The sequence below is a fragment of the Vipera berus genome (genome assembly GCF_964194415.1).
Source record: "Vipera berus genome assembly, chromosome: 3".
Lineage (NCBI taxonomy): Eukaryota > Metazoa > Chordata > Lepidosauria > Squamata > Viperidae > Vipera > Vipera berus.
In genome coordinates, this window is record NC_138204.1 from 21,068,553 (window position 1) to 21,080,331 (window position 11,779).

An 11,779-nucleotide genomic window follows, 5' to 3' on the forward strand; every position below is an offset into this window, starting at 1 on the left:
GAAACTCAATCCTACATCTTAGCCAGAGCTTTGCTTTATGCAAGAAAACCAGTTTGGAGCCCTGGGTACACAGAATGGATGGGAAAATATACTTAAGGCTGTTTTTCTTCTCTTTCTCTAAAAAAAATAATAATAATCACTGGGTTGGCTTAAATAAGTAAGTTTCCCATGAGGGAAAAATTGCCATGTTTATCTTCCTCCTTTTCTTCTTCTTCCTTCAACAGTTCCATTGAAATATAAAGCTACTACATCAGATGTTATTTTTCTTGGTCCACCTTGGACAGTAAGCAATATTTCATTTGCTAAGTTTCTCCTTGCTTTCCCACCGATAAAAATCCAGGAACCCAGCTGGCAGCTTAACATACGCAAGTTCCATGTGTTTACACCCAAAGAGGATCACCCTGAATTTAAAATTAATGTGTCTACCAAATATTTCAAGAACTTTCCCATTTTAAAAGTTAAGCATTTTGGTGGAGGGATGTTGTATTATTTTCAAGCAAATTCTATGGCACTCGTACTTTATTTTGTTAGATATGTTCCAAGCGGCTTTCTATAGTTAAGAGAACTGGGGAAAGGGGAGAAATCCTCAATTTTTTCCCCACCCATCTCTTTGGCCAATGGGAAGCAAGTTCCTTCCCAAACACTCCCTTGAATTTTCTCTTTTTGGCTCCTAAAGACAGATCTGCATTTTCAGCTGATTCCAGCATGAACAAACCACCCACCATTTCTGAAGGCCAGGGAATTCATACATTATACTTAACCCATTTCCATCCAGCAGCGAATGTAACCCCTGCCTGTGTTTTCTGGCTCTGATCCCAAAGTAATGTTTTCTGTCATAGCGCTCAGGACACGCTATCGAGTTTGTGAGCTTTGCTTGAATTCCTTTTATGCAAATCCTGCCACTCCAACTATCCACTGAGGTTGGGGCGGGGACACCACTTACCCTCCAAGTGTTCACGAGTGGGGTGGTAAAAAAGCTGCATTGTTGGGTTTTTACAAATTTGATGTTGGAAGAGTGCAAGGGTAGATCTAATTTTCTCTTTTTTATTTTTAAGCAGGCAAAATAGATCTAGCAAGACAACAGGAGAAAAGGTAAAACAGTGGTCCTTCCTTCCTTCCTTCCTTCCTTCCTTCCTTCCTTCCTTCCTTCCTTCCTTCCTTCCTTCCTTCCTTCCTTCCTTCCCATCAAGCCATCATTGTGGCCAAAGCAAAGGAAGGTGTTTAATCTAAATGTCTTCAGCCAGCTTCATTTCCAGCATGGGAAATGAAGGCATGAAAGGCATTTAGGCATGGGAGACTTGCAGAGCAGAGTCTCTGTCTCTACAGCCCTTAACGGTTCATTACAAAAAAAAAGATACACTGCTCACATATTTAGGGTGAGAAATGCAAGCAGGGTCTTTGTATATAGAACCATTGCCTTTGAAAGATGGAGGGGCGTGAGACTCTCAAAGAGGTTTGGGAAGAAAGATCTTAGTGAGAAAAGTGCACTTTTTAGGAATTCTTCCTTTGGAAGCTGAGAGGTTGTATCATATGTCCTGCAGGATTGGTGGCAGGATTGGTGGCAGGATGAGAAAGGGAGAAAAGGGGAAGCATCAACAGCTTTTCTCAGACCAACATAAAGCAGTTCTGAGCTAAGGAGAATGTTGGCAGAGGATCAAGAGCATTTGAAGTAACAACAAACCATCTCCTGTGGTCTTTCTGGAAGATGTGGGGCTGGGATTTGTGGTACCTGCAGTTAAGTTGATAGAAATCTGAGCTTAGTTAACACTGACAAGATGATCCTTTGCAGTGGATCACACAAGGAAGTAATCATATGGCTCCTCCTGATCTCCCCGGGGCCTTTCTTTCCCCAAACCTGATCCCAAAAATACTGCTGTGATCCAGCCCATTCAATCTGTCAATCTGTTTTATAAAACATCATCTTCCATTTGAACATGCACTTTATATTGCTTCAACTTCTAATGCACCCATGCTCCTTGGTGCATCAATGCAATTAGCTTAAACAGGAATAGCAGTAAGAGCCATCTTATAATAAAAAAACCCAAAACAAAACAAATAAACACCTTCCCCCAATCTATTGAACTAGCTCTTTATTTTGTCAGTTGAAGTTTTATAGTATTCTTGCAAGCTTGAAATGATTGGAAAGATTTATGATATCCAGCCAGATTTATAAGTTTCTCAGAACAATTGTGTTAGACACAGCTTGAAATCCAGTCATATCCATATTTCCCTTCTATGTGATTGGTTTCATTACTCAGACACACACAAATGGTTTTGTGCTTCCACACAATTATGTGTAAAGGCTGCTTGGAGTATAATATCCAGCCAGCCTATGGAAAAGAACCCAAAATAGGAAGCAGCCAACCTCTTATTCCTACTCTTCATTTTTCTGGGTTATCTATTTATGAGGAGGAACGAAAAAAAATGAAAAAGCCAGTCAGCCACTGTTGGGGAAATGACAAAATAATCCCTTTATTTAATGGTGAACGTCTGGAAGATGAACCACAGAAGTGGAGAAAAAAGTGGAGTTCCTGCCAACAAAAAGCTATCCTGCCTTGCAAGGGAAATATGACAAACCTATATTCTCAGTGTTTGTTCTTAAGTGGAAGCTAAGTTAAATAACTTGCCGAGTTAATCAAGCCATTGAGTTCTAAAAAGCCTACAGTGTAGTGAGGACAGACAAGAACAGTACTAGCCATCTTTTGATGTAGAAGGTCTCTAAGTATAGTTGAGACAGACTTTCAGTTTAATCGTCGTCAAAACAGTCCTTCTGTTTATCTTGGAGGACACACACATACCCAAACAACTGAGAAACCTAAAATTATCTTGGTGAAGATCCAGCAGAAGAGGGAGAAGACCTCTTTCTGCTTCCTTCTGGGAAAAGAGAAATACTACACTATCTCCACGGTTGGTATAAGGTCCTTTCCAAGGATACTTGGCTATCCCCTGATGGAGGCTGAATGTTAAACTAGATGGACCTTTGGGATGAATGAACAAAACAATACTACTTTCTTTTTCTCCTTCCCTCCCCATCCCAATCTTTCTCTCATAAGTCAGTGGGAAGACAGCCAGTAGAAGTTTGGCTCAGACTTTTAAATTGTGATGTTTGGAAGAAGTACTTTCTGACTAGCCATTTCATAATTGCAGAAATCCCCATATTCACAAAAGGAACCCCAGGGAAAATTCATGATTTGGCTTCTGATGACCTGATTAAGTAACTCTCAAAGCACTGATTTAATATTTCTCCCATTAAAGTCCTAGGGAGAGAATTCCAGCCAAACATTTAGACCTCCCTTGCAAAAAGAGAGACTAGTGTAACTCAAGCTTGTACACCTGATTGGTTGCACTCTGTAAAGTAGGAGAATTGGAGCTGCAGAAAGCCCACCAACAGAGAATCATAAATTATTCATCAGCAGCCATTTTATGTAGACAAGTTACAATTGGAGCAATGCAACAAGTATCCATTTCATCAAGCAAATATGTAAGTCCTTCAAACTGCAGTCAACTAATGACACATATATATTTCTCAGTGAAATAGCAATGGCCTTGGTGGTCTACTGTTGAGGCAAAGCACAAAGAATTTTCACTCTTCAAGAAGCCACACTGTCTAGTTCAGTGAACTGTAGAAGAAGCTAATGCCAGTCTTACCAGATAGAAGACCTGGTCAGATAAGGTAATGCTACTTTATTATAAAGCTACATTAACAGAATGTTGCAAGCAGAATTCTCTCATTGTCACCTTTACAGTCTGAGAACTTAGGGAAGAGTCCCTTCTGAACCTCTTTCTCCACCCACTATGCAACCGTGGGCTGTGCTACCTCTTATCCTATTGTTCTCTCAGCAACGTCTCTTCTTCCTGTCTCCCAAAGTCATTCCCACCTATCATTACTATCGTTTTGGTGGTTTTGAAAGTAAAAAGTGAAAGTGAAAACTCTGTGTTAATTTTAAATAGCTAAAATATGTTGTTGACCAATGTGTTTACTGAACTTACAGTTCACAACAAAGAAGTTAAGATGGTACATCATTTAGTTTCTTAGGCTCAAGAATAGATAGATGAGCCACATACTGGAAAAATAAAGAGAAATATTAATGACAATTTTAGATAGCATTACAAAAGGTTAAAGATAGTTATGTGACAGCAGGGATCAGAATAGTTAAGTGCAGGTTTTCTTACTGGTATTTGCATAGCTGTGAAAGACTGGCATTGAGAAAAAAAGAAGATTGACACTTTAGTATTATGGATCTGGAGGTCCAGTACTTACTAAGAACAAGCTAATTCAATTGTGGACTAAATACCAATTGATTTCTCCCTTGATGATACAGAAACAGAAACTTAAAAACACTGGTCACCTGATATGAATGAACTAGAAAAATCTTGGAGCTACAGTGCTTGGGAACCATATGCAGTTTGTGACCTTAAACTTGGATACAGAATTCAAGCTGATGGTGCTGATGATGTTATTATTTTTTCTTCTTTTGCTGCCCATCTTGCTTTGAATCAACTCTGGGCAGCTTACATTAAATGTTACCTAGTTTACCAACGAAATGTCTGCAGGAAAACAACCAAGCTCAGAGAGCACCAAGGTGGCCACAGTTCAAACTTTACTCAACAAGAGGTTAAGACTGACCTTCTAGACTGCATGGAGGGAATGTTCTCAAAGGACTGAGTGCCAGCTAGAGAAAGTGGGTGGTGGAAAGAGATGACATGAGGTTGGATAAAATGGTCAATTTGGATAGGGGATTTTAGGAGGATGAAGACAATTAGGGGACAAGTTAGAAAAGCTATCAATCAAGTAGCCAGATCATCACACAATGGTGAGATACCGTAGATGGCTAAGGGGAGTGGCTGTAATGTAGATTGCCCAGGCTTGGAAGAAGCCAAAGAGGCCACAGGAGGTTGAGGGAGGAATAGGGACAGGAACATGACATATTGGGATTTAGGTTGGCCATTTCAGAGGAAGAGGGAATTTACTGTCCCACTGTCCCTTTTCCTGTCCTAATGCCTCATTTTGTGATGCTGGAAGCTGAATTGTTGGCACCCTTAGCCTCAGACTGATCCACCAAACATCAGGTCTGTCTGCTCTCTTCCATGATTTAACTGGTGTATGTGGGGGGAGGTAGATCTGGAATGTATTATTGAGACCTGCCCAGCTAAAGAAGAGTTTCCTTGTAAACAATTTGTCTGACAAAGATTTATAGAGGCTGGAGAGGTGGTTGGTCTTCCAGGAAACTTGAGTAGTAATCAAGTAACCCTGCACTGCAAGTAAGTTTTTGCATTTGAAGCCGAGTATTAGATCTGGCCCACAGTGCCTCTGGTTTTCATGAAAATGTAAAATGAAAAACAAAAATCAGAGAATAGGGCTAAAAATTCAGGGGAAGAGAGTTGTTGAAAGATCTAAAGTGCACCCCACCCCACTCAGCTTGATGATAAATCTTGATAGGTAAGATTACAAGTTCACACGTAACCACTTCTAAATAGGGTTGGCAAAGATTCCTGTCTGAAATCCTAGGGAGATGTAGCTAATCAGGAAACAACACATAGGTCAACAGTATGTTTTGCTACAAATCTGGTTCCTTTGATTTATATTATATCTTAAGTGCAATTGTTATCTCACTTACAAAATTTGGACAATCTTTCACCGCATTCCTTCACAGGCATACACTGGGAAGCAGCCTATTGGCTGGGATGGGAGGCAAAAGTGAGCAGTGATTCCCAACACTGTCCAATGGATCCACTGATATTCTGGAATAAGCTCCTAGCATCCCAATCAAAGTATTTGATGTTAGTTGCAAATCACTTGTAGTGCTACTCACACCTGCCAATTCCTGAATCATGGCAAATGGGTAAACAAAAGTACAGCCAAGAAAGTGCACAAAACCAAATTATAAATTACCCTTTTTATTGAATATCAATAAATTGTATATAATTATATATAAAAAGTATTTTTTTTAAAATTCAGTACAAAATTGTGGCACAAAAATATATAAATACCAGTGTACCTTTGAAATGTAAACATACCCTTTTGTTTTTTCATCTTTTGTTGTTGTTGATGTGGAAACAATGTACAAAAGAAATGCATTCAGGAGGCACCTGTCAATAACCTTAAGTAGCTCTTTTGGCACACACCTGTCAATGGGGCAGCCTTCCCTGCCCGGGCGGCTATTGAATCGCCTGACAAGTGCCTGCTATTAGTCACAGTTCTTTTGAAAAAAGCAGTTGTTAAAAGAAGTCATATTAACAGGTGCTTGAGTGCATAGCTGCTCTTGTAAACAGGGCCCTTGCTTTGAATGACTACCCAGTGCCTTCTGCAGACATGAGTCTTTGAAGCATTGCGGAATTATCCCTCTGCTGACCCAGAACTAATGAAATACTGTATCCCTGCATAGCTGCCCTAAGGAGGGTCCAGACACAATATGAGGAGCAACGGAGAGTTTGAGGTGATGGGGGGGCAGCGTTAACACTTAAGCTTTTTGCCCTTTCAATCAATTCAGGGTCATGGGTTACTGCGAATCTTTTATTCTGGTCATCTTTTTAAGGATAAAAATGACTGACCTTTCGGGCAAGGTAGGCAAAATATTTTTCCCCATTTGTAAAACAGTAGTGAATGCTATTTAGATGGCTTTGAAGAAGCTGGGAAAAATTCTGAAGGGAGAGGACTCGATGGCTGTTAAGATATGAAAGCCGGTATGGATTTCCATTATTGATGGCAGTAAACTCTGTGAGTATCAGTTGCGGTGGGGGGGAGGGGGGCAGGAGAAAGAGTAAGCATTATCCCTACAAGTTGTTGCCTACAAGTTCCAGAAGGACGTATCCCCGACCCCACTTGAGGAGCAGCTCCACAAGATGCTTTTAGCCACATGTCAGCTTTTGGAGACGCTGTTCCCGTATTGGTACCCTGCAGACTGTGGGCTCTAACATACCGAATTCCCTGACAAAAATTCCATTTCTAAAAATTCTGGGGACATTTGTCTGACCCATCTGGAAGGCACCAGCTTTTAGAAGCTCATTTCTTTTTTAAAAAAACCATCCTATGTTGTTTGGCAACCCATCATTTCTGATGAAGCAATGGTCTTGCATGGGCTCGAACCACCTTTAGGGCCAGGGAATGGAATACAAAAGCAAATCAAGTTTGAAAAATTCTCTGGAAGACAAAGAGTGAAAGAAGCATTGTGTATGATGCTTTAAGGCCTGAAAGCAGCTGGAAACAACCAGACTTCAATATAAGCTGTTTGTGGCAGCTCAGCAGAACTATTTTCCTAGGGACACTAGTTACAATACATGGCTTTGCACGGAGGAGTCCATGGTATTCAACGGGTTCCAATGCAGCCTGTTTCTTCATGTTTGTGGAGAAGTGACATGCGAGAGAAAGTCCGGGAGCAAGATTTACACTGATACTTCTTAACATCTGAATGCGTCTGCAGATGAGCACGGAGATTGGAACGATCAGCAAAGGCCCGGCTACAGTGCGTGCAGGAAAATGGCTTTTCCCCTAGAAAGATAAAAGAATAAAAAGGGTCATCAGACTGAATCTTGACAAAACATGTGACAGAAAAATCACTTCCTGGCCCTTTATATCACCTTCCCAATCTCTCACTACTATAAGTAAAATAGTAGTGTTTATGGAAATGCAAGCATTCATCCCAGGTTTAAGCAAATTTCTAGAACACAATTCATAGTTCAGAAATAAATTATGCTTGAAACATCAGATACATAAATGGTTTTGTATTCAAGACATTAGCCCAGGTTTAAAACTGACCCATGCTGGATTCTAAAATAAAGAGAGAAAAACCAAGTCTCTTTATTTCAAAGGACAAAAAGCAGGGCCTGAATTTTGAAGCTGGATTGTGCTTATCAAGTGTGTGCTCAAAAAGCTAAGAAAAGTTGTCTGTTCTTGGGTGGGAGACCACCAAGTAATGCATATTACTAGGTTGCAGGTTAAGCCCTCCTTCCCCAAGTCTTGCCAAAAATAATGTCCAAGTTGTCAACAAAAATCCACCTGGCATCAGGAAGATTTTACTTTTATTCTAATGGAGCTTCAAGTAAGTTTGTAGGGAACTCCAAGATCCTATGCATACAGTATTTATCTGGAGAATAACATCCTTAGATACCAAAGGTGCTTACTTTAAGAATACATGTATCGCACTGGTCTACATAGGATACATTGACAAAGAGCTCCCAGCATTGGTACAAAATGCCCTCTTCTGCCAACTTAGGGCAGCAAAACCTGAAACATTCATTGCATCCCCATTCCAATATAACTATATCCTTTCCACATTTTCCTCCTCCTCCTTTCCTTCCTCTCCCTCCCCCCTCCTTCAAGCCTCAACCACTAAAGCCGGGTTGAATTCCTGAATGGGGAAAATTCTTCTGGAGCTCACCAACAGGCTGCTCGATTTGGAAAGCACAATTAAGTCTTTTTGGCTTCCTTCAGGCAGTCATCTTTAGGACTTTTAAAAGGGTGTGAAATCGGCACTAAGTAACAATTAAAGGATCCTGCCCCCTCCACCCGCCCAACACAAAAGCTGCTTGGGGGGAAAAGCATTGTAAATGTGATACTCCTTGGATTAAACACTCAAAAAGCCACAGCTGTGGAATCTGGTGCTGAGCCTGGGGCGTTACAGTAACAGGTGCAGGAAGGGAAGAGCAAACCCAGGTTCCTGAGAGCACCTGCCAAGGCAGCTCCCGGCTTCCAAAAGCCCTTCCCCACCATTTCCAGGGTCCCATTAGGCAAACAATGCTGGAATGAAGCATCTCCCAACACCAACTTTTTGTGCCCAGAAGGCAGCATATCCTGCTTGCACCAGGGAAGGCGTCAGATATCAGAGGGAGCTTTCAGGGGCCTTCCATGTAGGAAAAATGAGGAAGTAGGCTGTTTCCCCTCCCTCCCTGCAAATGTATGGCCCATGTTTAGCACTATCTTTTATATACTGGAGGTTAGACAAGAAAGAAGAGGGGGGGAATAGGAGAGACCTTGCAGAGGGTTGAAATGCAAATATAAGCAAGGGAAATAGAGGAGAGGGTTTGGCACTGGCTGCCCTGCATTAGACTGCAATGCTCACAAGCCCTTTCAGTACAACCCCAACCCCCTCCCCTCCCCCCCACACACATTGTGTGTGCTTGGAATGACTCAAGGCTGATTCACATGATGGAGTGCCTGCTGAGCTGGCTTCAGTCTTTTTCCAAACTAAGTAGGCATGATGATGTGGCTGTGAAATCATTACCCCAGGACCACTCCAAATCTTATGTAAACTAACAAAACAATGGGAAAAGGGTGGGAGTTGTAACCAGGTAGCTGCTTCAGGATGGTAGTATTTACAGGAATACCCAATTTTCTATGCTTACAGAACATCTAGAACCATCATCTAATCACATGGCCTGCATTTCACACATGCTAGAAGGTTGGTTAATTGTTGTACAAAGGTCTGTGGCCCGAGTAATAAAGATATTGAGAAACAAATCTAGATTTGCTTACAAAGGTATCGTAGCTTTGCAGGATACCCTTTATCCATGATTATGTGGACTTACCCTGCAGATTAAACTATGAATTAATTGAACTTTATATTAACACACTGTCCTATAATGGGGTTGGGCTCAGTGTGTTGTGCAAATATAGCCACTGAATACAAAAAGGGAGTCCAAAATCAATTAAGTCATGTTAGTCCAAACAGGGTGGATTTCAGGCAAATCTGTTTTTTAAAAGGTCTTAATTAAAACAGGTTTTGGTTTTTTTCAGAGAAACACCATTTGGAGAACCTTATCTCCTCTGATAAGCCACAGGCAGTGTTGACGTGAAACAGGTTACAAGCAAGGTAGAGAGGACTGGGGCTAGAGAAAAAGATAAGAGAGGAAGATAACAAGGACCAGACACACAAACAGAAGAATTCAGCTTTACCAGTGTGCGTTCTGATGTGGCCCTGCAGGAGCCATGGCCTTGAGAATGCTTTGCCACAGATTTTGCACACACAGGGCAAGGTATGGCTTCGGATGTGCATCTTGAGAGCCCCCAAGCTCACATATTCCTTTTCACAATATTTACAGCTGAAAGATTTCCTGGTCTGGGAATCGCAATGCAACTGTCTGTGCTTGGAAAGGCCAGCAAAAGTTGAGTAGGACTTGCTGCACTGACTGCAGTGGAATTTCTCGGCTTCCGTGGCAGAGGAGGCTGGGCTGGGCGGGTCAGAGCTGGTCTTGCCATCCTCCTCTTCACTCGACAAGGAGGTCAGGTCCAGGGGCTTGGAATCAGGGCTGGGTGGAGAAGCTGCACTTTTCTTGTACTCCGATTCCGAGGCGAAGAAGTTGGAGAACAGCCCAGTGTCCCAGGCTAGAGGAGGGTAGTAAGAGCCAGCACTCAAGAGATCTGGTTGAGGGATGACAGACAAGGGATACTTGTCGTACAAAAATGGAGAGACGATCACTGCAAAAGAGACCCAAGAAAATCTATTAGAGAAAAAAAAATCCTGCAGAACTGGACACAACCCTACCTCTTTTTGAAATCGGTTGGCTTTTGGCATGCTCAGAGAGCCCTTGGACAAGTTCTCTGGGCATATATATGCAAAGGGCCAGAAATCTGACGAACAAAATCTTAAAACATCCTTTCCAGTTGAAATTAGCTACAGAGGGAGGCCAAAGATAGCAAAAACCTACAGCACCACCCCCCACTCCTTGGAAGGACCGAAACTTCTCTAGCTTCAGGCCGGTTGAAACAGTCGTGGCACAAAGGCTGACGGGACTTGGGAGTTTTGCATTACCAAGTCAAAAGCAGCTGGTTTGGAAAGCATTCCATTGCAGCAGAGCTCTTCGGAAGGAAGGCCCGCTGAGTTCAAAGGGATTTATTCCCAATTTACTACTTGTGGGAGCTTGTTTCGCGGTCTTCCAAGCCGAGCCCGACTGGATGGCACCTAACTAACCTAAAACCAGGATTACTTCTTCCCTAATTGCTAGATAGGATCCGCCGCTCCGCGTCCTCCGCAAGGAGGCGATCCACACGTTTGCCTCCCCGAGTTATTAGCGGGAAACTTTCAGCAGGAGCCGCTGCGCTGAATCTGGCACCCACCCACCAATTCAAGCCCGTCTTCGACGAGGCGTTTGAGTTGGCCAGTCCTCCCCCCACCCCCCACCCCGTGAGCACTGCCGGAGCCCCCACACCAGCGCCACGCCACCCTCTCTCTTTTCCCGGGCGCAGCGCCTACCCGTCTGGCTTTCCAATTCGCTGTAATTGGGTTTCTTGCTGGCCGAAAAGTGTTTCTTGACGAGGAAGGAACGCGGCATCTTTCTGGCGATGCGGCTCCGATCCAGGCTAGTGCGGGAAAAGAACTGCAGTCGCGCCGCTCGCTTCTTCTTCTTTCCCAAATAAACCCGGATCCTCCCTCCGCCACTCGCCAGGCCGCTGCGATGTAAGCAATTGGAGCGGCTCAGCCACGGGCTAATATGGGCCGAGCGGCAGGTGGGCGAGGCCGACCCGCCCCCCCCGCTTCTCCGTGTCACTTGGCAGCCAATCGACAAAGGCGGGGAGGGGTCCAGCTGCGAGTCCCTTCCAGCAGGTGCTCCGCAAACAAAACCCACCGGCGAGGTTGACGGCTCGTCTGAGCTTGCCAGACCTCTCGCCGATGCCGTGGGGAAAAGCCGGGCCTGGAGATCTGGCCACGTAACCTTCTCTCGGAGGTGGGATAAAAACCTGTCAGTGGGTCGGCTCGGTTCGGCTCGGGAAAGTGAGAGCAAGTTTGCGCGCGCGCGCGTGTACGCGTTTCAGGATCAGCGTTCAGTATTCCATTCCCCTCCC

The 11,779-nt window shown here is 43.4% G+C and overlaps 1 protein-coding gene across 1 annotated transcript; it reads right to left on the reverse strand.

Moving 5' to 3' along the window:
- Positions 1-7,307: 7,307 nt before the first annotated feature.
- On the reverse strand, positions 7,308-11,444 carry SNAI1 (snail family transcriptional repressor 1; the record flags this gene model as incomplete). Its single annotated transcript, XM_081322526.1, has 3 exons — positions 11,190-11,444; positions 9,893-10,414; positions 7,308-7,489 (listed from the first exon to the last, which is right to left on the reverse strand). Exons 1-3 carry the CDS (start codon positions 11,266-11,268, stop codon positions 7,308-7,310), a joined length of 783 nt encoding a protein of 260 aa, XP_081178652.1. The 5' UTR covers positions 11,269-11,444.
- Between the last annotated feature and the right edge of the window lie 335 nt (positions 11,445-11,779).